General features: G+C 37.5%; 2 protein-coding genes and 1 long non-coding RNA gene across 13 annotated transcripts in view; 2 read left to right on the top strand and 1 right to left on the bottom strand.

The window, feature by feature from the left end:
- Positions 1–16,591, top strand: part of dennd1a (DENN/MADD domain containing 1A) — a 28,662-nt gene extending 12,071 nt beyond the window's left edge. For 2 of the 4 annotated variants that reach the window (XM_016661779.1, XM_016661783.1), the window contains 13 exons: positions 1,132–1,177; positions 1,343–1,444; positions 1,593–1,718; positions 2,043–2,144; positions 2,278–2,365; positions 3,005–3,045; positions 8,572–8,643; positions 8,872–8,940; positions 10,080–10,229; positions 12,070–12,134; positions 13,386–13,523; positions 13,849–14,089; positions 14,562–16,591. In XM_016661779.1, the coding sequence (XP_016517265.1) occupies positions 1,132–1,177; positions 1,343–1,444; positions 1,593–1,718; positions 2,043–2,144; positions 2,278–2,365; positions 3,005–3,045; positions 8,572–8,643; positions 8,872–8,940; positions 10,080–10,229; positions 12,070–12,134; positions 13,386–13,523; positions 13,849–14,089; positions 14,562–15,602 (2,281 nt within the window). In that variant the 3' untranslated portion in view covers positions 15,603–16,591. The remainder of the gene's footprint in view (positions 1–1,131; positions 1,178–1,342; positions 1,445–1,592; positions 1,719–2,042; positions 2,145–2,277; positions 2,366–3,004; positions 3,046–8,571; positions 8,644–8,871; positions 8,941–10,079; positions 10,230–12,069; positions 12,135–13,385; positions 13,524–13,848; positions 14,090–14,561) is intronic. The other 2 variants (XM_016661780.1, XM_016661781.1) reach the window with 2 other exon arrangements.
- Positions 16,592–17,758: 1,167 nt separating this feature from the next.
- tpm2 (tropomyosin 2 (beta)) overlaps positions 17,759–26,901 on the bottom strand; it is a 24,238-nt gene continuing 15,095 nt past the window's right edge. For 4 of the 8 annotated variants that reach the window (XM_016661787.1, XM_007574068.2, XM_016661788.1 and 1 more), the window contains 2 exons: positions 25,010–25,079; positions 17,759–18,073 (listed from right to left, as the gene is read on the bottom strand). In XM_016661787.1, coding sequence (XP_016517273.1) covers positions 17,991–18,073; positions 25,010–25,079 — 153 coding nt within the window. In that variant the 3' untranslated portion in view covers positions 17,759–17,990. Of the gene's footprint in view, positions 18,074–23,696; positions 24,250–25,009; positions 25,080–26,901 lie in introns of those variants that run through there. The other 4 variants (XM_016661786.1, XM_007574066.2, XM_016661789.1 and 1 more) reach the window with 1 other exon arrangement.
- Positions 25,086–26,901, top strand: part of LOC107833201 (uncharacterized) — a 4,803-nt gene continuing 2,987 nt past the window's right edge. Inside the window, exon 1 of the long non-coding RNA XR_001658910.1 lies at positions 25,086–26,452. This is a non-coding gene — a long non-coding RNA (uncharacterized LOC107833201). The remainder of the gene's footprint in view (positions 26,453–26,901) is intronic.

The following is a 26,901-nucleotide window of genomic DNA, read 5'->3' as shown; positions in this document are numbered from 1 at the left end:
TTTTCAACCCCTTCCCTCTGCTTTGATCAGAAGCCTATTGGTGACTGCACCTGTGGACAGTAAGCTAGGCTGTCCTGCGATATATATATATATATATATTCAACCCCTTCCCTCTTCTTTGATCAGAAGCCCATTGGTGACTGCACCTGTGCACAGAAAGCTAGGCTGTCCTGCGACTGGTGTACAACTAGGTCTCTGAGGGCTTGCTTCCTGCCATACAACTTGCAAAAAAGTTGTAATACTTTCACTTGTAATTAATTAGCCATACTTCTAAAGAGAAAGTAAGCAAAACACTATTGGTAGATGTAGCTGTCATATGGATTAGCCAACTGTACCAGGTCTCCTGGATTACATGACCAGCTATGGTCATGTGTGAAAATGACCATAGCTGTCCCTACTGTCAGCCATTAATGGCTGATAAAATAAATTCAAGCTTTGGTCAAGTCATGCATTAGGCATTCCCCATAGCAAAACACATAATCACTGGAAACAGATGTAGAATATTTAGTTTAGACTGTAATTGCTGCAGTCTTTTGCATTTGTTGAAGACACACTTTGTTTGTGTCGCAACACAAACAAAGTGCTGTTTGTGTTGCGACATAAACCACAGCAGTGATGACTGCAAAAAACCTGACTCTTAATTGAGAGATCTCCAGCACATAGGAATCATTTTCTAGAGTGGAAATGTACTAAGTACTATACAGTCATATTGAAATATTTAGAATATACAGCCCAGTGAGTCCCGTTTGTGAGATTAAAAGTGCCTTTTGAAAATGAAAACAACTTAAGCAGGTATTAAACATAATTTTTATTAAGCTCACAATTCTGCTTTTAGATGTAAAACTGAATATTTTAATTTTAAATGTCATATTTTCATTACCTCTAAGTTAGAAAATCATCATAAGTAAAATACATAAAACCTTACAAACATGCATGTAATTAATGTACATGATGTGTTTTGCTTAGTGACATAGTTCCTAAAATAACGTTATCATGACATGATTTTCTAATTTGTTGAATGGATCTATAGAGCTACTAAACTGCATGGGAATTTATAGGATTTATTTAATGTCATAGTCTCAGGTGTTGTCATACCGTAAATAAACAGTTTTTTTATGTTTTTTTCCTCAGTGCTCCAATGCCTTTCCTCATCGGAGTACATTCCAGCCTGATGGAGGTAGTGGTCTATAACTTTATTGCCCACTTGAACTGGATCATGAAAAGCAATCTGAGTCTCTGCATTATATTAAGCTTGGCTTGTGTTAGCTTTGAGATGATTTAAGTTATTTCATACATAAAATATATCATGTCATTGTGCCATTTGCTTCTGTTGTTTTTGTAGAAAGTTCAAGGGATGGCTCTGGATGATGTGGTTCTCTTGAATGTAGACACCAACACCCTAGAAACCCCCTATCATGACCTTCAAAGCCTTCCCAATGATGTGGTGAGAAACTCCTGGGCAGCTACAAATGGCTGTTTAGAGTTCAGGAAGGCGAAACTAAAAAATCACCATTGTTAGATAATAATGCTCATTATTCTGTGGAAAGCCATCATAAAGTTTGTAATAATGAGTGTGACTTTCTAATATGTAGGTTTCATCCTTAAAAAGCCGTTTGAAGAAAGTTTCAACTACAACGGGAGATGGTGTGGCTCGAGCCTTTCTCAAGAGTCAGGCATCTCTGTTTGGAAGCTACAGGAATGCTCTGCAGTTCGAAGCGGTCAGTCTGGAATGGATTTGACTTAATAGAAAATGCTTCCAGACAAAATGTGTGTTTCGTCTTTGGGCACTCTTTATAAGGTCCAGTTTCGTACTCGGAACCAGTTTCATTCCTCAAATTATTACATAAACCAGAAACCTTCAGAATCAAATTTTTTGGCAGTTGGAGTTGCTATTTTCTTTGTATCTAGATATTAAGTTTTTTATGTGTTATGTTTAAATGTAGTTCATCAACAATTTCATGCCTAATTGTTTGCTACAGAGACAAACAATTAAGCGTGACCCAAACAAGCGGTGTGACCCAAATTGTATGTTCTGTTTTTAGGGGGAACCAATAACATTCAACGAGGAGACTTTTATCAACCATCGCTCCAGTGCCATGAGACAGTTCCTTCAGAATGCCATTCAACTTCAGCTCTTTAAACAGGTATACATACAGCACCCACTGCTGCTCCTGTCAAATCTCACCTTTAACATCAATTGTGTTCAGTGGGTTTGGAATCTATGAGCTCATGCAAAATTTGGATCTTCTTTTTCCAAACTTTGTTTTTCTAATGTAGTTCATTGATGGTCGCTTGGACCTGTTAAATGCAGGAGAGGGTTTCAATGACATTTTTGAAGAAGAGATCAACATGGGGGAGTATGCCGGTGAGCCACCTATATGTTCTACAAAACTGTGTGTTTAAAGTGTAAAACAGACATTTAAAACAGTGAAATTAACAACTGGCAGTTATATTCTAAACTTAACTTTGTGCATTGTTCCCCCTACCATAATGCTATCATAATATAAGGGGGAACCAGGTCACAGAAGTTATGTATGGTTACTTTTCAAGTCAGTTCAAGATAATTCAGTTTAGTTATGCAAGATCAATATACAGTACAAGAAATGTCACCTCAAAGCACTTTAAAAAAAAATTATAGAGAAATACATAATTATATCCAGTCAAATAAATAGTTTTAAATTGAATTACATACGTTCGAATTAACTACAAAGTTGATGGTGTGGCAGGGGAGCATCCCTCATAGACCCCCTGCCATCTATGGAAGTGTTGTTTGTATGGTTGTTTGAACCATGTCTCTGAGTGGTGTGTTCCCATCAGACAGCATATGGCTCTAGATTAGAGGATGTGTAATCATGCAGACCCCTGCACGGTGAAAGGTGGTTTTGTTGCTGGTGGTTGTCCTATGCTGCTGAGAGGACCAGGTTAACTAAAGAAATATGTTTCTTATTTTTTGTATTGTTGGTCATGTTATACTGACATAAATTTCATTGATTCCTTCCCACAGGCAGTGACAGGACCTACCACCAGTGGCTGCTTACTGTAAAGGTGAGCTGATTTGTCATACATCTATTAGTTATATTGATGTGCTTTTCCATCTAATTCCAAATTGCTTGGAATTAGATGATAACTGGCTGTAGTTCACTGTTATGAACACACATTTGAATTGTATCTGCTGATTTTAATGTGCATTACACCACAACAATTCCTTGTATTTTATTCCATGCTAAGGGACATATTGGTTATGTTCTGCTGATGAAGCAGCCCAGAAACCTTTAATAACGGTTTATTTTTACAACTTCTCATTGACCCAAGCTCAGGTTGCAGTGCTGTATGAAAGAAGAATTCAATTGTGGACGTTATAATTCTGCTGAATATAGCTATGTAGAGTCACAGATGTTGGACTAAGTTACAACTGTAATTATGGTTCTATGAATCCTGGATGACAGCCTGAGGCGGTGCTTTAAGCACTGATTTTTTAAAAATTCTTTATTCACAAGCTGAGTATTGTATGTCAACAAAGTCACCTGTGGTATCAGTGAATCGGTATAATCACGTGCCTCCAGACATAGTCCCTTAATCTTCTCATGAAAACACAATGATGACCGCCAGTCATCCAGGTCATCCAGGATTCATATAATGATAGTTAGAGTCATAGCTGTAGTTCTATTTCCTCCCTACTGACAGTGCTTTAGGCATCTCTGTTGAATGATGAATACCAACAGAGTCCTGGGGAATCGCAATAGAAAAGAGAAAAAAAGAAAATGATGCCCACCTCACAGAAACAGAGAAGGCTGCTGCAACAAGTTCTCTCCAACCAAACAACCAACCAAACAAACAAATAAATTAATACATTTTAGAAGGTACCCTAAAAGCAGATCAAAGTGCTGTACAGATTTATACAAAATAAACTCACAAAATAAAAACAAACATTACCCTCCCCTTTCCCACATGGAAAAACACAGAACTGTATGGAAAATGTATAAACTGAGCTGAAATGATCCAGTTCAGAAAATGAAGTTAAGAAGATGGATCTTGAGCCTGCTCTTAAAAAAAACAATATTGTCTGAATCAACACCCATGGTTTCCCTGAGAAAATTTGCTAAGCCTGGTGGTCGGGTCGCCGAGATGGTCCATCGGCATGTTTTTGTACTTAAAGATGCAAAAATAAGTAAGCAGTGTTGAAGAAGATTTTAGGTTATAATATATTTTTGGAAAATCTCTGGCTCAATCTTCTTCTCACGGATCCCAGGTTCTCCCGGCGGGCTGAAGTGAAACCACACAGAAAACAACAATGAGTGTAGAGTCACAGAATTTCAGAGTTTAATCCAATAGAAGACAACATATGAAATTACAACAGAAACTGCAGAACAACAGAGACACACATTCATTTACAAAAGAAAGAAAGAAATAAAAGCAAAGATGTCTTTGGAGAATTGCAAGAGCAAATCTGATTTGTTACTTCTGTGTAGAAACTTTTATAATAAAGACATATTCTCGTCTTTAATTTATTATAATAAGGCGTATCTTTGCTCATCCAACCAGGAGCTATCTCTGACCCTATTTAAAGTTAGAAACTCCCTGCAAGATCAAACACCAGTTGTCACCATTATCTAAACAAAGTGGAAGCAGAGCTTCTCCTCCACTGGCCTGAACTCCTGCTGTTTTATGGCTTTTCACAGATCGGTGTGAAAGCTGGAACTTCTCCTGACTGTTTACCACACAGACAAAGGGCAGTTCAAAAGATCTTAGCCAAAAATCTGCTGTAAAATAAAAATAGGTAAAATAAATGTCAATAGGGCAGAATAAGTTATTAATCTGAAAACTATAATTAGGCTATTTCAATCAAGACATGTTAAGTTTTAAAACTAGCATATTTTAAATTTATTTTCTTAACAGCAGGAAATGTGAAAATATTACTGGGTAATTATATGTTATGGGAAAAAATCGCCAGTGAAACGCTATTTAAGCCCACAACTAGTCTTAAAAACATTAAATCAAAAAATACAATTAAAATGAATATCTATTATTTGCACTGTTTGATCCAAATTAAGTCAGCGGCTCTATAAGACCCCCCAGTGCTTCAGGGGTCTCATAAATGCTAATGTTTTAACACATACCACAGATGCATAAATGCAGGGGCGAGGTATAGGGGGGAAAAGTGATGACAATTCTAGAGGCCCTGACCAACAGGAGGCCCTCCACAATTTAATTATTTATTTTTTGTTCATAGAAATAAAAAATAAAAAATTGGGGCCCTGTCAACTACAAAATTAATCATATTGTATTTTCGAAGATTGTTTTTAGCAGTAAAAATTCAATGTTCCCACTCCCAGATCAAAAAACACATATCCATATTTGCCCTGAACACCCCCCCTGCGTTAAATGGTTCATTCCTGCTTAGAGTGCTTGAGAGTGATGCAGCAGTCAGTGGAAGACACGAACGATTGTGGGAGTTATTATGCTGCTAAGAAAAGTTAAAATCAGGTTTTCAAAAGAAAGAGAGGGAGAGAGAGAAAAAGGCAAGAGTGTTAATTTATAACTGTTTGCCTCCATTTCACTAGCATTTAATGAATTAAGGAAAGAAATTACCAGCAGATTCATATATTAAACTTGTCCCTTGTACCTTTTATAACACTTAACAGGTGAGTCAGTGAGCAGCAGCTCTAACCCACGTCCCTCCTGACCCGTCCTCTCCTGAGTGAAATTAAAGCTGCAGTATGTCACTTTTACATAAATATTTTTTCCACATATTTGTTAAAACTGTCATTTTGTTGTGACATTATGGTATGAGAGGTAATATGTGTAAAACCTATTTCCTCTGCCTTCTCCCAGTGCTGGAAACAACCACTCGGTGGCAGGAGAGTTTTATTGCTGTCAATCACAATCTCATGTGGTGCTCATCTTTCCTCACCCTCGATTTGTGCCGTTCTGCAGCTAGAGCTATGCAGATTCAAATTGTGAATGCTCAGTTTAGTTAACATACCTACCAATGACGGCAGATAAGCGGTTTCTTGTGATGATAAGTTATTTCTCCAACATTAGCACATTTAGCAATGAGTGAATGAGGCTAATTGACATTGCTAAGAGCATCCTACTAGTTCTGATTGGTTGTTTTGGTCAGAATGGTGCATTACTTTAGCTAGCAGTAGTAATTCAGGAAGGAGGTGGAGGAGCTTGATTGTTTTCACAGATTATCTGTCTCATAACAAACTGCTACAACACGGTGACAGCTTTAACAAATATGGAGAAAACATATTTTTTATTAGTTATAAACTGCAGCTTGAATAAAATGCAACTACATAGCATTTTTGAGAAGTCTGGATTGCTTTATGTGTAGTTGCATGTTGCTTTTGACTGTTGCTCATGGGGAGACATTTCAGTAATCTAATAGAAAAAAATTAAACAACCACTTGCATACTGGATGTGGACTGTTGGATGTTAAATTCATGAGTTTTAAATATTGTGCTAATTATCAGTATTGAACCAAAGAAAGCAAGGCAGATGCAAGCCTTTAAAATTGTGACGCTTTTTATGGGTCAAATAGACTCAAAAAATTCTAACAGCAGCTGCAGGGGGGCCCAAACAAATTTTTTGTCAGGGGGCCCACGATTCCTGGCGACGCCACTGCATAAATGTAACATTTGCTTATTGAGATTATCAGTGCTGCTAGATTTGATTTAAGGGTTTCAGCAAACATAAATCAAAATAGTTTAATTTATTTAACGTTTAAATTTAAGATTTTAAGAAGCTGGCAAATTTACTTTGTAAAAAAAATAAAAAAAAATATTCATAGTTGGATTGTTTTATTTTGTTACAGCTACAATCCGATGCTATAAGTTTAATCTTTGAGTTTGAGCTCTGTTTGTTTACAAATACAAATTGGTAAACTGCAATTATAACTTATTGCTTTATAGGTTGGCCAATTAAACTACTGTCCATCTCCCAGATTTCACTAAATCCTACACTGACACTGTTAGAGTTGCACTGCGTGCAGAGATGTGCAACAAACGGGAGATTTAATTTAATGCTGCTAATGTGGCTTTAGTAGCTCTTCCATTTCATGTCTATTGAGCACCACAGAATCTGCTTTGGTTGCTCAAGTTTATGGGACGAGTTTCTCTGATCTCCACGCGGCCGCATGGATTAATTCTGGCTGACTCGGTGGACAAAGCATTTGAAATAGCTTGATGCAAAAATAAGACTAAATAATACTACTACTAATAATAAAATATTATAAAACCATCATGATGTATGACTAAGAGGCAGGCGCGAAAGTTCCTCTCTGGACTGAACCTGCATGATAAGTGGTTAGCACTGGTTCGTTAACCACCAACGCTCCGGCCAACTGGAAACACATACATGAACTTTACAGGGAAGATGGACACAGAACCACATGCTGGTTCTGGTGTTTACATGTCAACACGCTGTAAACACTGTGTCGACATGTAAATGTTGTTCGTAATTGTTTGTTCACAAATATAAATCATTCTCACCACTCCCTCAACGCACACCTCTGAAAGTGGTGTGCGTCACATAGTTATATCCACAGGAATAACTATGTGAACCACAAGTTATTCCTGTGGTTCACATAGAGCTGCGCAACCGGAGCTAACGCGATGAGTTTTAAACTCCTACCTTGATGTAGAGAAGGCTACTCCAGAGAAACATAATACCTCACAGGTGGTTGATGTAAATATCCACGCAGGTCAGCCTGTGTCCACTTTGAGTGAAAGGAGGCGCGCCAAGAGGTGAACTCAGTGCGGGAAGCAAAGCGCTGAAGCGCCAGCTATGTGATTGTTCCAGTCTCCCGGCTTTAATTGCATCAATTATAAACATATAATTTATGAATAACTCTGCTCCATCAGTGAAACGCTGGGAGGAGCAGAGACGCTTGCAATCTGACTTTTAACTTTAAAAAAAAAGCCGATTTTAAAAATGTTTTTATTATTTTCCTAAAAACAAAAGCAAGCAACACTTAGTCTGGTAGGGGCGGGGGGCAGGAAAGCATGGCTGCCGCCAGGCTTACAATACACTGGGGGAAACCATTGAAACCAGTGGCCACATTCACTGTGTAGAATCTCACGAAGGTATCGGGAGGTTCCAAGAAGCAGCAGTGCAGATAGCTTCCAAAGAGATTTCATTGCATGCTGCCTCAGCCATCCAGCCTGTAGCTCTGAAGTTCTTGGAGGCATCTAAGAACCAAAACCTGGCAATGTACAAGGTCCTCATTTTTGGTTTTGCACCAGCTGTTGAAAACCTTTCATGTCCTATAAGTGGATTTTAGGACTTGCTTTGGTTCATAGAGCAGCTTCTTTTGACTTTACTAACGTCTTCCTTGTTTTCGTAACCTCTGCTGGAATTAGCATGCTTGTTGGGTTCCAATCATATGTATGGGTGCAGTTTTTATTCACTATGTTAGATTGATGGATTATTTATCAATTAATTAATCACATAAAGGCTGGAGGCATTTAGAGATTTTACATCCTTGCTCATGCAGTAATGTTTCATTTGTGAGACTTTGTGTATTAACAGTGAGACTTCTACCTCTAACTCTTTAATGTTTTGAAACAGAAAGGGGGTGGAGCTATCTTCCAAACAGTGAAGACCAAGGCAAATCCAGCCATGAAGACTGTGTACAAGTTTGTAAGTACTTTTCCTCGTTCAAAACTATCAATTTAGTGCATTATATTTCTGTCATTTGGAAACAGTTTGAACAAACTGTTCTGTAGAATAGTTAATTCTGCAGCAGCAAACATTATGATGACAAGTCACAAAATGGTTGCTCTTTCTTTCCCGTCCTCCGGAGACTCAACTTTTATGTTGCTTATAATCTGCAAGGGCAGTGAATATCCAATTGTGTTTGTTTAACAGGCAAAGGACCATGCTAAAATGCGCATCAAAGAAGTCAAAAGCCGGTTGAAACAGAAGGTATGTAACTCTGTAGGTATTTACACTAAGAGTTCTGAAAATTGTATGATCCAATCTCAATAGCCAGATCAGGATCTTTATCAAGACCAAAATGTTTCAATCAGGTAAACAATGTTCCTCATGTTTTTACTGTAATAGACCGAAATCTGTTACAGGGTAGGTTACGGTACAACACTGGAGCAGTAAAAATGAAAAATGAATTAAAAGCTTGTGCTTTTAATTCATTTTTCATTTTTACTGCTCCAGTGTTGTACTGTAAGTATTATGATGTAGGAATAATATGTTTGTTTGAGAATAACTGAAAATTTCTGCTATATTTGGTGGAATTTTGAGGAGCAGTTTGGACCATGCAAACTTGGGTTTAAGTTTGTTGGTCATTTGTTGAACAAATAGAACAAAAAAATCATGCTACTCTAGTAAGAGAACAAAAAGAAAATAAAACATGATGTTTTAGTAGGGTTGCACAGTTGGTAGCACTGTTGCCTTGCAGCAAGAAGGTTCTGGGTTCGATTCCCGGCCCAGGGTCTTTCTGTATGGAGTTTGCATATTCTCCCTCTGCATGTGTGGGTTCTCTCCGGGTACTCCGGCTTCCTCCCACAGTCCAAAAACATGACTGTCAGGTGTGTGCGTGTTTGTCCTGTCCGTCTCTGTGTTGCCCTGCGACCTGTACAGGGTGTACCCCGCCTCTCGCCCGAAACATAGGAGATAGGCACCAGCAACCCTCCCGACCCCACTAGGGACAAGGGTGTACAGAAAATGGATGGATGTTTTACTGTTTCTAATATTTACTAATAATACTAATAACACTACTTACCATAATCTAAATAAATGCAGTTTGAAGTACTGTAGCATCAAACGTTTTTACACTGCATTGCACAGTTAGTGAGTTATGTACATGGCTGCTAAATTCAGTCTATTCATTGTGCTGTTTTCAAGGCAAGTTCTGGACTGAAACCTGTTGCATCTGCAGATACATAAAACTGAAAAGATTACGGACAAGTAGCACTTATACAAGCTTGTGTAGTTTCTACATATGAATACTGAAAAGTTTTTCTCTTTGAAACACACTCAAACACACCGACACACAGAAAAACACGAAACATACTCCCGAGGGGCATTTCAGTCCTTCTTCCTGTGATTTCCCTTTGCAGGAGCAGGGGGAGAATGGCTTCACTACCCCTAGGTCAGCAGTCGATGATGACAGCACAGCAGAATTTGCTTTCTCCACTGCTGCCATCATGAGGGAGGAACCCGAGCGAACATGGGACGGCCACAGGCCAGTCACTGTGCACTTTGGACAGGTGAGCTAAAGTGAACATGGGCTGAACTGGAAGAAGGACAGTATAGTCCTGAAAAGTGCATAATGAAGCTTGGTTATATTTAGTATAATTGAACTGCCTAGTAGTGTATTAATATATACCGTAAGTTATATTTTTTAGGAAAAAAAAAGATAAATAAATAAAAGCACTTTTAAAGCCTTTTGAAGTACAAACCCATTCAATAAATTATATTGAAAAGCCTATTTATTTTCGGAACTTTATCATTACAGATCAGGGGTCCCCAAACTACGGCCCGCGGGCCGGTTCCGGCCTGCCTCCACATTTGGTCCGGCCCCCTGAACAATACCAGAGAGCATTCAGATTTTTTTTCATTTATTGTATTTTCCGGTTTATATGTGGATTTTTCAACCACCAGGGGGCTCTTTAGCAGGAAGTGTGTCCTGTACATTGTGGGGCGCATTGCTGCCATCTGTTGGACTTTTAGGGAACTGCTTGACTTTTAAGTTATTTATTCAGTACTGTTGTTCGCTAGCGGTAGAGCAGAAGAACACACGTGTCTGTTATGAACGCCGAGTTCTTCGAAGCAATAAGCTGCTACTTACAGAAGTAGCAGCTTATACTTCAAAACAAGCCTGTATGTTAACATATGAGAAATTAATATGTTAAAGTTACATTCCCTCAATGGAATATATACTAGTCAGTCCCAGTGACCGTTTGCCCATGTGCTTTCTGGGTAAAATCAATCACGAAACGCGCCCCTCCCCTACCCCCCACTTCCGTCAACAATCTCCGGCCCCCCACCAGAGAAGGAAAAAGTCATTTGGCCCTCACAGGAAAAAGTTTGGGGACCAGTGCTATAGATTAATTCTGCACAGGTGGATGTTTGAAAGCCTTCATTTCTGTTAATTATAATCAGCTTTCATTTACAGTGAAAACATTACATTTAAAACTAGATCGTTACGTCACACCAATAGAAATAGTATTTTTAAAAACTAAAATGAGAGCTTAATGAAAAGTGTGCTGTTATTTTCAACAGGTACTTTCAACCTGACAAACAAGATTCATCAGGACATGTATTCTAATTTACAGAATGTTACTGTTTAGAAGGGTAGGAGGAGGTGTGCTTGAGATCATTGAAGATTTATGCAGATGAACTAATGTTGTATATGAGCTGGAACCAGCTTAGTTGATGAGTGTCGCCCTTTTCCCTTTGTCAGCTGTTGTGGTTCCTCATGGTCCTCATGCAGACCAGTGAAAGACCTGGTTTTACAATCCTGTATTAAGATCTATATCAAGACAATTTAGACCCCCTTACCCACCTTAGGCATTGCTTGGGACATTCTGTGAGAAACAAAACTGATAAAACTGTGTCAAATTGACATAACTTTTGGATATGTCTGCCACAGTGATGTCTCATCTTATTTGATCTAAAATAGAGGCAATTAGAATCCAAAAAATATTTGTTTTTGTTCTGCCAGTTACTACATTATTTTTCTTGTTATTGTGTTAATTTGAACAAGTGCATTTTAATTACATAAATAAAATTGACTATGAAGCAGTGAGTTCTTATTTTTTTATAAGAAATTGTGAACTCTTTTTCCTGTTTTGCTACTTCTCTACATTCGCATTATTTCCCCATCAGCTTGCAATGGATTTAGGGTCTTATTCTGGGTATTTTGTTAGTTTTTCTTTTTACTTGTCCTGCAGAAAGGAAGACTTTTTATGTTCAACTACAAGCTCTGCATTCACTGAACTGAACTTCAGCCATCTCTCTCGGTCAAATTGTTCACTGTGTTTTTGGAGAACTGGAATTTATGCATATTGATGTGGAGTTGCTTCCTTTGCTTTGTCATTACTACAGGCCCGACCACCAACACTATTAAAGAGACCAAGCAGTAACGCGAGTCTGGAAAGCAGCTGTGACCAGTAAGCATATATTTAATTATATGCACTAAAGTCAAAAATAAAATGGCGAAAGGCTTAATACTTGCACTAAATATGCCTGGAGTACTAAAATGTTCTGACCAACTTGGCAGAAATAATGAAATAGACCAGAGATCAAAATTGACCTGTCTTCTCAGTATCTTCTCTAATTAGTTTCATTCCCTTTGATGCATTTTTAAAGGTCAGAAAGATTCGATACCCAAGCTGAAATAATGTTTATTCAGTTTCTGTTGGATTCAACACTTCTCTTATCAAAGAACCTCCATCACATGTTTCCATTTCATGCATTCTACAAAAAAAACAAACAATCATGATTGGTTTAAAATCAGAGTGGGCAGTTTTTCTGTAAACCTCTTAACTGAAAAACCCTGATGGGTGCATCTGTAATGACTCTCCACTCAATCAGGTAGTCATGTTATATACAGTACAAGATGGTTCCAAGACTACATGCATTTGGTCTTTTTTTTTTAATTTTAATTAACAGTTCTTTTAATCATGTACTTGGTACATTATACAAACGTTTTATTTGATTCAATATGAAATAGTAACCCCTTCAGTCGGTTGGATTTAGGTTCTAGGTTTAAAAGAAGTAGGTATAACAGTTTTCTTTTTCAAAGTTTTACTAGTCTATGTAAATAATTTTCAATTATTGACTTCAGAAGTAGAGAGGTGGGTCTGTAATGTTACTTGTTTTTCTTGTACAATTGGTAACTTTGTATTATTTTGTAAATAATGACACTTTAATGCAAAGTTGGCACTTTTAATAGTCTTTCAATGCAACTTTTACAGCAACTTTGCAGTAAAAAGTGTCATTATTTACCGAGTGTCACTTCATGACAACTGTCGTAGACATTCATAAAGACTCCTTCATGTTCATAACAGGTCATATTTATAACCTTTATCAACTGAGGTTATAAGACCGTCATGTCAGTCTTATGCACACCTCGTCAGATAAAATGTTACCATACAATTTTTAACATCTGAAATGAAAAGCATTAAGTAGCTTAGTAATGTTGCAGTGATTCACACACTTGCATTTTTAGGGGAACAAAATATGTTATACACTACATGTTTAAAAAATTGTCTGGCAAAACATTCTCAGATCTAATGTTCAGTGTATAAAAAGATTTATTAGAGGTCCTTCTTTACTTAATTTCCCTTTTTACTTTCTGTCTCTTTTTGACTTAGTGTGATGCACTGTAAATTTTCTCTTTTTCTGTCTTTGCTCTGTAGTTCTGTCCGTCCTACTCGTCACTATACAGTGTTTCTGTCAGAGGATTCATCTGGGGACGAGCTCCATTATGATGATGAGTCCATCTCTGGCTTTCCTGACAGTTTTCTTTTCTCCACTCCTTTTGACTGGTCACCTCTGTAGGCATCTCTTTGGTCACCTTAAATAAACTTTTTCTACTATATTTTCTAAACTTTTTCCTTCCTATATTTACCAGTGAAATATGTCTATATGTCTATCGCTAGCATTATGTCCTAAAAACAAAACCTCTTTGCATATGAAGGGGGAAGTAAGAGTTTGAAGGTCATTATGCTCTTGTGTGTTAATGCGGGAGTCTAAGTCAACACTTTTGCCACAAAGATCCTTATTTTTTCTTGTTGTTAAGGTAACATTTGGTTCCATATTTATGACAAACTCCTGTGTTACCAAAGACTTTAATAACCAAAGGACCCCGTCTGTCTGCAGACCACAGCCATACCGTTCCCTGAAGGAGGTGGAGTTGATAGATGACCGTGGTTTGGGGGCAGAAAGCCTCACTGCCCCTCCTAGTCCAGTTACAGAAAAGTTCTCCAATGTCAACCTGCTGGGAGACATTTTTGGATGCCAGGATGAACCTGAGTGTCAACCAATCACCCTGGCTAAGAGTCTGGAGGACCTGAGAACACCGAAAGACTTTGGAGAATTACAAGCAAAGTTCACCTTCCAGGTCAGCCATCCATTCGGAGTTACAGCATAAACAGCCCAGCAGACTGCGTAAAAGTTTAGATTATCACAATATACAAAAGAAATTAAATGGAATGGAAAGCAAAGGGTTTACAGGATTCCTCAAAGAAACCATGTGTGCTTTAAATGAATGATCATGAAAAATATCCCATTTATTGACAAACCTAGAACTGTTGATTCTGCTGTCAGCTCTTCTCTCTCCATCCGTTTCCCTGCTGTTGGTAGGATGTGAAATTTTTATGATTGAGTTTTAGTCAAAATATTAGATCTATTTTTGCTATGTAAAAAACTTAAACTAAATGTCACAAGTAGTAAACTGAACACATTTGTATCATTCAGGAAACATTTTAGATGTGCAGGCAACAGCAGTAACGGAAGGTTTATGTTTAATCTAGCTGGGCTCTGTAGTGGAACATGAACTATGCAGTGTTCTGTTTGTCTGGTTGTTCCTGCAGAGATTGGACCTGAGCATCAGTGAAAACTCCCGAACTCTTCCAGGACTCAAACTCTCCAATCCTTACAACAAGCTGGGCAGTCTAGGCCAGGAGCCGTCTATCCTGCCTGTCTGTGTGCCTCCTGCCTGTGATAGGCCTCCGTCTGTCCAACTTCCAGTACAAATGGAATCCTGCTCCCCTCTCTGTGAAAGCTCTGGCATAGCAGTAGACTCTCTAGATCCCTCTACCTTTGGTAACATAACCATTCCTCGACCCCACGGAAGGAAGACACCCGAGCTGGGAACTGTTCTGGTGCCCCCTACTGTGCAGATGCGTTCCAAGACTTCAGGGAATGGTGAAGGAAGAACTACTCCAGGAAGAGAAGAATTCCGGCAGGCTTTGAGTATGACCTCAGATGAACCCCAGCAGAGGCCCCCAAAACCTGATGAGGACGGTGTTGATCTAATCAGGCTTTTGGACCCCTTGAGCAGCTCAGCACAGACTAACCTTTCTGCTCTCCCAGATGCCTTGGATATCAGGGCATCATCTGCATGCAAGCCAGCTCTAGCACCCAGGCCCTACCCACAGAGTCTGCCCCATTTTCCTCCTCACCCTCACATATCTCTAAACCCATTTGCCCAGTCTTTGCAGCAATACTCACCAGCTGTTAGTGGAAATCCCTTTACAGCCGTCTATGGTCCTCCATTAGGTCCATACATCCACGCTTCATCCCAGCCTCAGCCCTTCTCTACATTACCAGGACTCCACAGACAGCCATCCCCCTGCATTTCCACCCTACCCCCCAGCCATGGGCTGGCCCCGTCAGCAGCCTCCCCCTCAGTCAGTACTCTGCCTCGCTCCTCTGGCAGCAGCCATGCCCTCTCCAGCCTGGGGGATTCCGCCTGTGTCTTCAGCACACCTATGAACACGCTGCCAAAGCCTCTGCAGGCACAAGAAGAACATCAGAACCCTCCGGATCCTTTTGGGGACCTGCTTCATATGGCCACACCACAGAAGAAGAAGGTAGAGGACCTCAGGAGGAAGTGGGAAACATTTGACTAATTGTGTGCATCATATGCGAACACACAATTTAATTTGTCTTTGTCTAGATCTTTTTGCTGTTCTAATGTTGCAGTGGAGTGTCAGGGCAAAAAAACCCAGACACGCAGACACAGCAGGGACTGTTAGCTATGAGCTTTAATCCGAAGGAATGAACCCATTGTGTTAACAACACTTACTAAACACACTTAGGTTCAGAGCTGAGCAGTTTGGTCATGCACTGAATTCAGATTCATTAAATTCTTAGTAAAGCTGCCATAACATGGCTGGCTCATTAGCTCATTAAATCTTCTGGATTCAGAAACTGAAATGTCTTTTGATTTGATTATTTATTACAAGGTTGGAATGCTCTATAATGAGCTTTTCTTTGACTATAGAATATCGTACTACTGCTGTTGTGCTTAGTTCATCTGATGACTTAGTGGTATGGCTCCTACGCTACAACTGACAATCTAGATAAAGTGGGTAGGCCACCCAGACTCCTTCTGTCCTGCTGCTCAAAGTGTATCTGGTTCCAGCTCAGCGTCGGGGCCTGTGGCGTAAAATCCCATCTAAAGACAGCTTTGCTTCAAAAACAGTTTGTAGCATATTGCTAATTGCCAACACACTTTTTCCCCCCCCTCTAGTGTCACCAGACTTTAGTCACCAGACTTTAGTACTATCACATCAACACCCTCTATAGATCTCCAAAGCACACAGTATTGTCTAGCTAACCATCCAGATGTCACGATAGTTGAGTAGCTATAAATGGTGGTTCCCCTCTATCCAGCCATTGTTTTGCTGATATTTTTGTTGGTTCTTATATTGTGCTGTTTTCTCTTGGCCTTCATGATGAATTTTCCTTTTATGCTTCTGTACTTGACCTGTGAAAATGTTTCCTCTGTTCTTAAAAACTAAATATTTTAAGCAAACACACTCAGCTACACTAATATCCCCAAGATCATTTTAAAATTTCTGTACAAATAAATTCAAATGAGGTTTTTGAAACACTACATTTTGCATAGTGTGTTTCCTTCCTACATGTTTTCATTTTAAGTTTTACTGATTTTTTTTTTCATTGTTCAGTTAAATTCTTATTTTTCACAAATATAACTAAAGAAAGAACTAGAGTTCCACCATAAATGGTCCTCCAGCCAAAAGGAAGAATCACTACTGATATCGACTATACAAGTTTTTGACAAAGTACCAAGGGTAGGTCTTTTCTAGTAGAAATTTAGAAAGAAATAAGGCTCTTGCTCATGTAGATGTAGTGTAAATAAGGTAATATTTTAGTATTTCATTTCAAAAATAATTTTAGAATATTTTCTAAAACTAAAATGAATATTTTAAAAATACGATAAATATTTTAAGTAAGTGCTCATTGGAGCTCATTGGAGCTCATTGGAGATGCAAACCCTCATAAAAACACCTTTATAGTTGACATGGCAAGAAAAAGTCGTAAAATTGCAGCCGTCTTTTTTATGGATTAGTTTATTAGAACACAAGTTCATATTCAACAAAACAAAATCACAAATTGCACACATATTTGAAGATGTGGAAACAGAAAATTGGTCAGTTTTTATCATGTTTTTAAGTTATTAGTTTCACTTAGAGAATCTGCTCTCTAATGGCAAGTAATATAAGTCCTTGTAGGCTTTTCAATGTCAATGGTGAATTGACAATAAAGTATACGTTGACTAATTCATCTAATTTGACCAATATCATTAGAAGCTAAACAAGGTTTTTCCATGAAACACCAAGAAGATTTGGAAGTTCTGGCTGGTAAACAGGAAGAGCAGAGAAATGTAAAAAGTTTTTATTTAGTTCCAGAATAAAATCATGTGTTGCTCTATCAGGTTTTTAAGGTATTTTTACGTATATCATTTTATGATGAATGTGTCTGTGTATAAATATATGTTGCTTATGAGTGGTGCTTGGTCATCACTGATATTAATTAATCAAGTATTGGATAGATGTTCTCCTTTTGTGATTAATTTACCCATATATGACAAAACCGTACTGGTCTGCTGAGACCAGTAGTGTATTATTTCTTTATTATTTTAATACAAATAACATCTAAATATATGAATATATCTGCAAATGAAACATCTGATTTTAAATGACAGATACAGAGCTGAAACATTTGTTTTAAAAATTGTACCTTTGAATGTTACGTTATTGTATTTGAGAATTTATTTGACTGCATTATATAATTTTAAACAAAAGCTTCTTGCTGACTTAAAACTATTTTTATTTATACTAAAAGACACAGTTTGATCTCATAACAAGGGCCAAGTAAAAGGATTATTAGTTGACAGTGAAAATGATGGTTCCTGTTGTTAGAGCGGGTGTAGAGGAAGCTTTGTTGTGTTCTGGTCCTTCAGGTGTTCCTTTGTCCAGCGGCGGGAGTCTCTATAGATTGTTGAGCTCCAGCAGGGTTTGATCCAACACCTGGTGCATGTCCAGGTTCTCTTCTTTGGCCTGGGCCAGCTTCTCTGAAGTTGAAAAAAACCCAGCTTGTTCTAGTATTTCATATTTTCAATTATGGATAAAAGCAAAATGTAACACCTTCTATTGACATGTAGATAATTGACAATAAAGGTCAACTATCAACTATCCAATGCAAATTAATACACATTTATATATTTATTGTACTGTTGGAATCTGAACTAAAGTATGGAGTGGACTTGAAGAGTTTTATGTTTGATCCCAGAAACTTATATAAACTGGTTTTATTCATACCATCAAATAGATTGGCACTGGATTTAAGTAGGAATGTTTACAAGGAGCTCTAGTTATAGAAAGGTGAACAAAGAAAGGGAATAAACCCTCTTTACATTTGTCACAACATGAAACCAAACCTTAGTGGTAAGAAGGCTGGCTCTGGGTTTGGGGCTGTTCCTTTCACTTTAACTGGATGAATTGGAAAGTGCTCCTGCCAAGCAGGTTTAGTATCAGCATTATGTGATCCCTTGAGATTGGGTCATTTTTGGAGAATACTGCACCAACATATGTGTCAAGTATGAAAGTCAGACTGTTTGCTTTTAAAAGCACAACTCACTAAAATATAAGTTGTAACGCCTCATTTTATTAATCTGTTTTGATAATCTGGTAATTATATGCACAGTACTGGTCTGACTGACATTCAATGACAGTGTCTTCAGTCAGACGTTTTGCCTCTGCCTGGCCAAAAAAAATAGGCCACACTAATATTTTGTTGGATGCCACAATGCCACAGTGAATGCATGACTAAGTCATGCATTCACTGTGGCATTGTGCCACAGTGAATGCCACACTGACTTAGTCAGTGAATGCATGACTAAGTCATGCATTCACTGTGGCACTGTTTTGATTATAAGCTTCTGCTGATTTATTTCCATCCAGTGTTGTATTAATTTTTCAACCAGATCTTGCCTTGATGATTGTGGAGTCTGACCGCTGTGCAAAACTTTCTCCAGCACATCCCAAAGATTCTCAATTGGGTTAAGGTCTTGACTCTGCCCAATTCATGTGTGAAAATGATGCCTTATGCTCCCTGAACCACTTTCACAATTCGAGCCCGTTATTTTGGAATATGCTAGGCTTGTACAGTAGCCAATAGGCATGATGGGTAATAACTTCACCTGCCTCTCTTCTTACCTTGATGGAGCGAATGCTACTCCCGTACTGAATGTGAAACCACCGATCAGACAGTGGAGGAAGACCAGACCCTAAACACCTGTTACTGGACCAGGCACAGAACTACTTATCTGTATTAATGACACATCAGAGGGACATGGCATTCATTGTTTGATTTATGAAGCTGAAGCACAAACACCAGCTTCTTCTGCCAACTCTGTCCTCTTCCTCCATTTAGTCCTCCTCATCTTCATTACCTCTTGTGATTTCTACATTCCCATTGATTTCAATGTGCTCCAGTTCAATTTGAAAAGGCTTAAAGACGTTACTCAATGCTGCTTTGGCTGGACGGAGCTAGTGCAGTCGGACCAAGTAGGAGTCATTTACCAAGAATGCATTACAACGTGACCAACATCAGTATGACAATATTTTATTAAATTTATAAAAATTAAACAACCTACTGCATTATTTTTAAATCTAGAATTAATATTTCTCAAAGTAATGGATTCCTTTAACCCTTGCAGATCAAAAGTGACCCACTACCATGTTTAGCTGTAGAAAAAATACCTTTAACTATCTTTTTCCAACTTAAAATTTTATGACTTTTCCTAAATTGACCCCATCCTTAGAAAAAGTGATACTTTGTTTTTGTTTATATTTCCATGTGTGCCGAGCACCACTAAGGTACAAAGACTGTCTTACGGGTAATTTTACCCATAAAACAAAGTATTATGGTAATACTTTGTTACCCATAATACAAAGTATTATAATACTATGGGTACCCCAGGTACCCACAATATTATGGGTAACAATACTTACCCATAATATGTTAGGTAAATATTGTTACCCAAAGTATTGTTACCCAAAGTAACTCTACTTATTTTGGGTAACAAGTATACCATTTCTGGTATTTAAATGGAAAGTTCAAAGGTCACACACAAACTGAATTGTAGTGGGTGAATATAATAAATTGAGTTGTATAAACTTAATTGAGTTAGATAGACATAATAACTTGAGTTTTTTTAAACTTAAGTTGGATAAACTTAATTGGATTAATTGTTACCAACTGAAGCAATTCAGTTAAGTTGGTTCAACTGTTAAATATGTTAACCTTTCTACCGGGGCATAATTTTAAAAATTCTTTGTATTTCACCCATCATTGGATAAACTGTGATGGAACACCACAGTTTACCCAATTTAGAGGGCACTCTAAAAAGTGTACACTTTCGAAAATTAAGTGAGATTAGTGTAAAATAAGTCATGAACTACAACCCTAATACACTTTTGAGAGTGCACTCTAAAATGTGTACGCTAAAAATTAAAAATCGTACTCTCAAAAATGTACACACGCGTATACACGCACACACACACATGCACGCATGAACACACACGTCAAAGAAACTGTATTGATGTACAAATTGAACTTGTATTTGACCTGCACTTGCACTGTTGATCTGCAGCTAGTTAGCTCACATCACACAAGTTCCCAAACACAACAAGAAACATTCTCAGACATAATAAAAACAAATAAAAACAAATTCAGTATATACAGTATACTGTATATAGGGTACCATTACCAGGGTAATGGTACCCTGAATCAAAGTTCCCCTCATTGGTTCCTTGCTGAAGCCATGAGTAGAGGTTTAACTGTCGAACAGGTCCTATGTTGTATGTTCGCACATACTACATAAGATGTTGAACATCTTCTGTAATTTTGCAGGATGTTGAACATAAGATTTTGAAGATGTTCTTATACTGAACATCTTCAACATTTTATGTTGAAGCAATAAAATCATTCAACATTTTATTGCTTCAACATAAAAGCAATAAAATGCTTGTATAGGTGTTGAACATATATTCAACATCTATGTTGACCATAACATATTTAACATCTTATGTTCTTATGTTGTTCAACATAAAGACAAAATTGTTGACAAAATAAAGCACATTTTATTCTATGAGAAATATTTTTAGAATTCATATCCTAAAAAATATTAAAGAATGAACTGCTGACAGAAAAGTTACAAATTGTTGTCTTTTTTCCTTTTAGTATTAATTCAGAAGTAATTGCTTCACATTTATATAATTACAATAATAAACCTTTACTGTGTAAAAGAAAACTGTTATGAGAGTTAATTTGTGGTAAAAGGAAAAGTGTAATGCTGTTGAAATTTTTGTATTGTGTAACAGAATACATGATAGAAATTAATTAAATTGAGTTGAACTGATAACAGATTGTTTTATCATGCAAAATACATTTTGGATTTCAAATTCAAGTAAGCTGCTTTATTTTGGGGCTTTTGGTAGGGCTGGTCATTTTTGCCCCATGGGGCAAGGGAAGTAAACAGAATGTTAAGATCTTACAAGAGTTAAGAAATGAGAAGCGACTCATTGCTCATTGGGTGCAATGCTGCCATCTGAAACATAATCTTCCATGCAGTAATTATCCAATAGGAGGCTCACATATATTGCTTAGTTAAAGGCAGGTGGCGACTTTATTTATTTATTTTTACTTTCTTACATAAACTTCACTGGTTTTCCTAAAAACAGAAAAGAGATACTGGATTGTGACTTCAGTAATATAGACATTTATTTACTATTGTTTAGATCTTGATATGCTGAAGGACATAGAGCGAATGACTGTGTATAGGGTTATGATTTGGCTCTTTGGGTTTCAAACTCTCATCAACCCTTTTACCCTTTCTTGAAATATTTTTAACATCCTTCTGGTTCCGTTGCCACCTAGAGTGCCGTTTCACACGATTTATCCTGAATGCAATGGTTTGAAATCTTGAACATGGTCATCTGTGATCTCTATTTATTTCTCATATCCTCATGTAGGTGGAGCCAGTCTGAAGTCCTCTCCGGCTGAACATTTCATTTTATGGCCTCAGTATCCTGCCTACATAATAATAGAGTGTCATGATGCTCTGCTTCCTGTCTGTGTATTGGATGAGGCACTAGTTAGAGATGTGGCTGGTGTTTTTGTCTGATTTTATACTTCTCTTTTAAATGTAACTATTTGACTGCTTTGTACTTTAATCTAGAAAACTTGAATTGATGTACAGTATGATCGCTCTGTCCATAGATATAGCTTGACAACTACAAACAGCCCATTGTCAATTTTCCTATATGGTCAAGGGAGGGGTGGGGGGATGGTGGGGAGGACTATTTAAAGCGGTCATCGGGTCAGAGCCAAGGTCCACCCAGTCCTTCACAGGACAATTAATCCAACAGTCATGTATTTGGACTGTAGGAGGAAGCTGGAGTACCCAGAGAGAACCAATGTGTGCTCAAGGAGGACATGAAGAGAGACCTCAAGTGGGATTCAAACCTAAGGCCTTCCAGTTTGACAGGAACACAGCAACACTGTAAAACATTTCAAGGTGGTTTAACTTGAAAACGCAGTTTAAGTCAACAAGAAAATTGTATAAGTTTTAACTCTGTGATCAAAGTTCATGAAGTTGATTTAACAACAACATTGTTTTTTAAGCTCATTAATCTTGAATTGTGAGTTTTAACTTAATGCTGCAATTTAAACCAAATAATTATTTCATAATATGCAAGAATAAGACACTGCCCTCACCTAGTTAAAGAGCACACACTTCTCTATTACTTTTACTCACAAAATCAAGTTAAAGTAACTACTTATTTTACTTGAGAATAATTTAAGATCTTGTTTGAAATTGCATGAAACATTTTCTGATCTGATAATGAATATTATTAATCATCACATTGAATTCTGCTCAGAAACATTTAGTGTAAACAGGACATTATCCTCAAACTTCGCAAACTTGTCAGTTGCATTAAATAAACATTTGCCTTAATAACACAGGAGTCAGATCAGTGTTACACACTCCCATCTCAGGAAACAAACACATGCTGCTAAGCACTCTTGGAAATAATTCCCACTCCTGTCTTTTTCTTCTTTCAGTTTTTTTAAGTGCTAAGCTGAAAACTCTAGTTTATTCAACTCTTGGAGGTTTGACAAAATTAATAAAAAGTTAACACACCTTGTGAAAGTTTATTTTTCACAAACACACATTTGGGTTCAAAATCTAAAACTTGCTAAAATTATTTGACTTGAATAGTAGTAATGCAATTAAATCCTGCTCAAATGTTTTACATTGTAGCAAAAGTCCCACAAAGCAGTCCAATTTTACAGTTTTCATATATAAATCTTTGTTCGATGGGATATAATTTGCTCAAGTTAGCATCTAGTTAGCAAGAGTTTCAGCTTTACAAGGATTGTATGAGAGGTGTGTACAGTATTCTAATCTAGGTTTGATCAAATAATTTTAGGTTTTGAATCACTAAATCAAAGTTAATTCTTTAATTAACTTTAGTTAATTAAAGTTAATTTAAAGCCACAAAGTAGCTCCTTATTCAAGTTCTGAGTAGTTTCCCATACAGATGCTAACTTTAGAGCTGTTATTACCACCAAAAATGAAATTCAGACCAAAGCAAACAAGACTAAAGAGCTCCATGTATAAAACCATCTCGGTGGCTTGTCATCATCACTTTATCAACATTCTCACACATTTTTCCCATGGTCAGACAAAGGCAATGCTGAGAAATTTAGTATCGAGAAAACCATCTCACACTAATTAGACATTATTCTCTGTACTGCAAAGTTAACGTTTGGAAGTCAAGTCAAACAAAAAGAAGGGAAAATTGGGAAAATACAGAATTTGATAAGGATAAAAAGATCTATTACAGAAAGGAGGGGGAAGAAGATTTAAATAAATACGAATGACATTAACTCCAGACCTCAGGACAGGTAGTAGTGAAAGGGGCTAGCTGTAAATTCAAAGAAAAAAAAAGAATGGAAAGAGGAAAAAAGTCTGAATTTACTGCATTATGTTTAGAAATCTTCCAGCCAATAACATTTCTGCAGAACAAGAAGAGACCAGCAAAGTAACAGGTGAGAATGGGGAGGCAACAGAGGAGAAGAGGAAAGGAGGAAGCTTCTACAGTGTAGTCATGTCATTGAGTGCCAGGTCCAGCTCCTCACTGAGAGCCTTGCCCTTCAGCTTCTGAGCATACACTTCATCTGGAAGAAGTCATGGACAGGAGGACAACACAGGAAAGAAAGGGAACACATTGAAATGAAAGAACAGAAAAGAGAAAAGAACAAAGGTTTAAAAAAATAACCAACTTAGAAACCTCCACATCAAATAAATAATTCACAGGAAGGATAATATCTGGCACACCTTTCAAGATGAAGTTGAAATCATACAAATACTAAGTTCTATAGACTTCAATGAGACACATTTATGACACTCAACAGGCTGATGTTGACCTTAGCTGGCAGCTGCTGCAGAAACAGATCAAATTCTTTCTACAATGAAACAGATTGTAACAGTCCTGCACAATATTAGAAAATCCTGCAAAAGCAATAATAATGTATAATTTATCAGGTGCAAAATATGCCTAGCTTATGCCTAACCCTAATCTTAATCAAAACTTAATTCACACCGTGGTGAATTGTGTGATGTGTTTTGGTTATAATTTTTGCTTAGGAAAATATAAATTATAACCAAAACACATCCCAAAACCCGATTTCAGAAGAAATCTGTCCTCTCAACGTAGTATTTGTTTCCTTACAAAAAACAAGGTCACACACACTGACTCTGTCAACTAAAAGGGGAGCTAAGTATTTCTGTAGATCAAAACCAATCATCTAACAGATTCAGAGTTGCATCTGCAAGAGCTGTCTGCGAACACAAGCATAACTGGGAGGACTGGGATGACTGGAAGGCCTTACTCACACACTGACAGAAAGCAGGCCTGATAGCTAGAGTATTACATACCTTCTAGATCATCAATGGTCTTCTCCAGCTTAGCCACAGATCTTTCTGCAAACTCTGCCCGGGTTTCAGCCTGGAACACACACAATCAGTTAATGACCCACACTAACAAGCAAACTGAGCATAGCACAAGAATTAAACCACCTGGCATGGCACATAATATGAAAATGACATATAATGTGTCAGTCACAATAACGCCACATATTAGTCAAAGTAGAACACTAATTTTCATAGAGATGAAAGCAACACCATCTTCTGTAGAGCTAAGAAAAACTATTTCTGACTTGGTGACACCGATGGAACTTGATGCACAATCTGATTAGATTGTTTGTGTTGGTGGAAACAGAGTTTACAGACATTTTATATTTCTAGTTGAATGGTAATAGAAGCCCAAAGGACTTCTGTTGTCAGATGTGTGAAATAACACAATAATTTGCTGATCACAGTAAATTTAGGTGATCTCTGAAGATTGCAATTTAACTTCTTAAGCTCCATTTGCAGCTTTTTCTTATACATGTTTCTTTCCAACCTGAAACTTAATTATTCTAAATATGGACTGAATGTTTTACTCACATGATAGTGACCCTCTCTGTAGAAGACCATTATAAAATATACAGCTCCAGCTTCTTTACTTCCTCATCATGCAAAGGACTAGTTCTCTTTGCCTTAGTTATGGAGTCTGACTCCCACAGTCTGTGGGCCAGTTCTCTTCACTGTCTATCTAATAATAAATTATTGATTTGAAATGAATTCATATTAAATTAAGTTTTAATTGAAAGAAAATTAAATGTGAAATGAATTAAAAGCGGAGCATGAGAAGTTCTAAACAGGGGCCAACAGGGTCTAGAGCCCCTATTATGTCCTCTGTACTGAACAAATAATACCAAGTCAATTTCTTATGATAATATGTGTCGGCAAAGAACCCATAATTGGTACCTTGGACTATTTTCATTTTTTTCCCTTCACAGTTTTATTCTAACTATGAAGTAAAGGTAAATTGCACACCATTACTGGGTTCCACAACTTCATATTTTTTAAAGTCAACTACAACGTGATAAAAGTCGAGTCATTGTCAACTAGTTGCAATGACGTCATAGCAACGAAACTGAAAACCTACATGCTTTATTAGGTTTATTCACGGTAAATATTGACAAAAAAGGCTCATAATAAATTCTGCATAATAAACTGTACTAAGTTTATTATGCAGAATTATAAAAACAAGAAGCAGAAGCATTATCCCGCACTTATGCGCCAGCAGCGGAGAAGAGGTGGTCCGACAAATTGCACAAAGTCGGGTCTGATTTTGAATTATTATCTCTTTTCACTGCTAATAATGGCTATTCAATTCAATGAGCTGAATATCTGAAACAGGTGCTGATGATCTGATATGCTCACATCGGATAGCTGCACTGATAGGAGTCAAATTATTATATTGACCACAGTTATGTTTTTGGAAAATAGGGGAGAAGGGAACCGAGGACAGGAGTCGAACTCTGGATTACAGCGGTCTACAGCCTCTATACCAGTGGTCCCCAACCTTTTTATTACCGCGGACCGGTGTTCTGTCAGATCAGCATACTTTGTCAGATAGTCGTACGCTTAGCTCAGACATGTATACGCTGTCATTACCATATGATTTTATTTAATCAGCAACACAGAATCATGACGTAGATCATCATAGACTTTGTTATTAACAGCAGTATAGCATCCTGACTTAGCGGTTAAGTAGGTTAATGAGTTTTACACGGTGTGTTGTAATTGACTGCAGCTGCAGCCAGACCTGCTTTAAATACACTTTGTAACCACGACAACGCATTATCTAGTTATCATATTATACGATATTATAAACAATTTAATGACTTCTTTTAGTAATAATTTGTTGCGTATGCTGAACT

This window comes from Poecilia formosa, unplaced genomic scaffold (genome assembly GCF_000485575.1).
Source record: "Poecilia formosa unplaced genomic scaffold, Poecilia_formosa-5.1.2 Scaffold343, whole genome shotgun sequence".
NCBI lineage: Eukaryota > Metazoa > Chordata > Actinopteri > Cyprinodontiformes > Poeciliidae > Poecilia > Poecilia formosa.
This window is presented reverse-complemented; position numbering and strand designations above follow the sequence as displayed.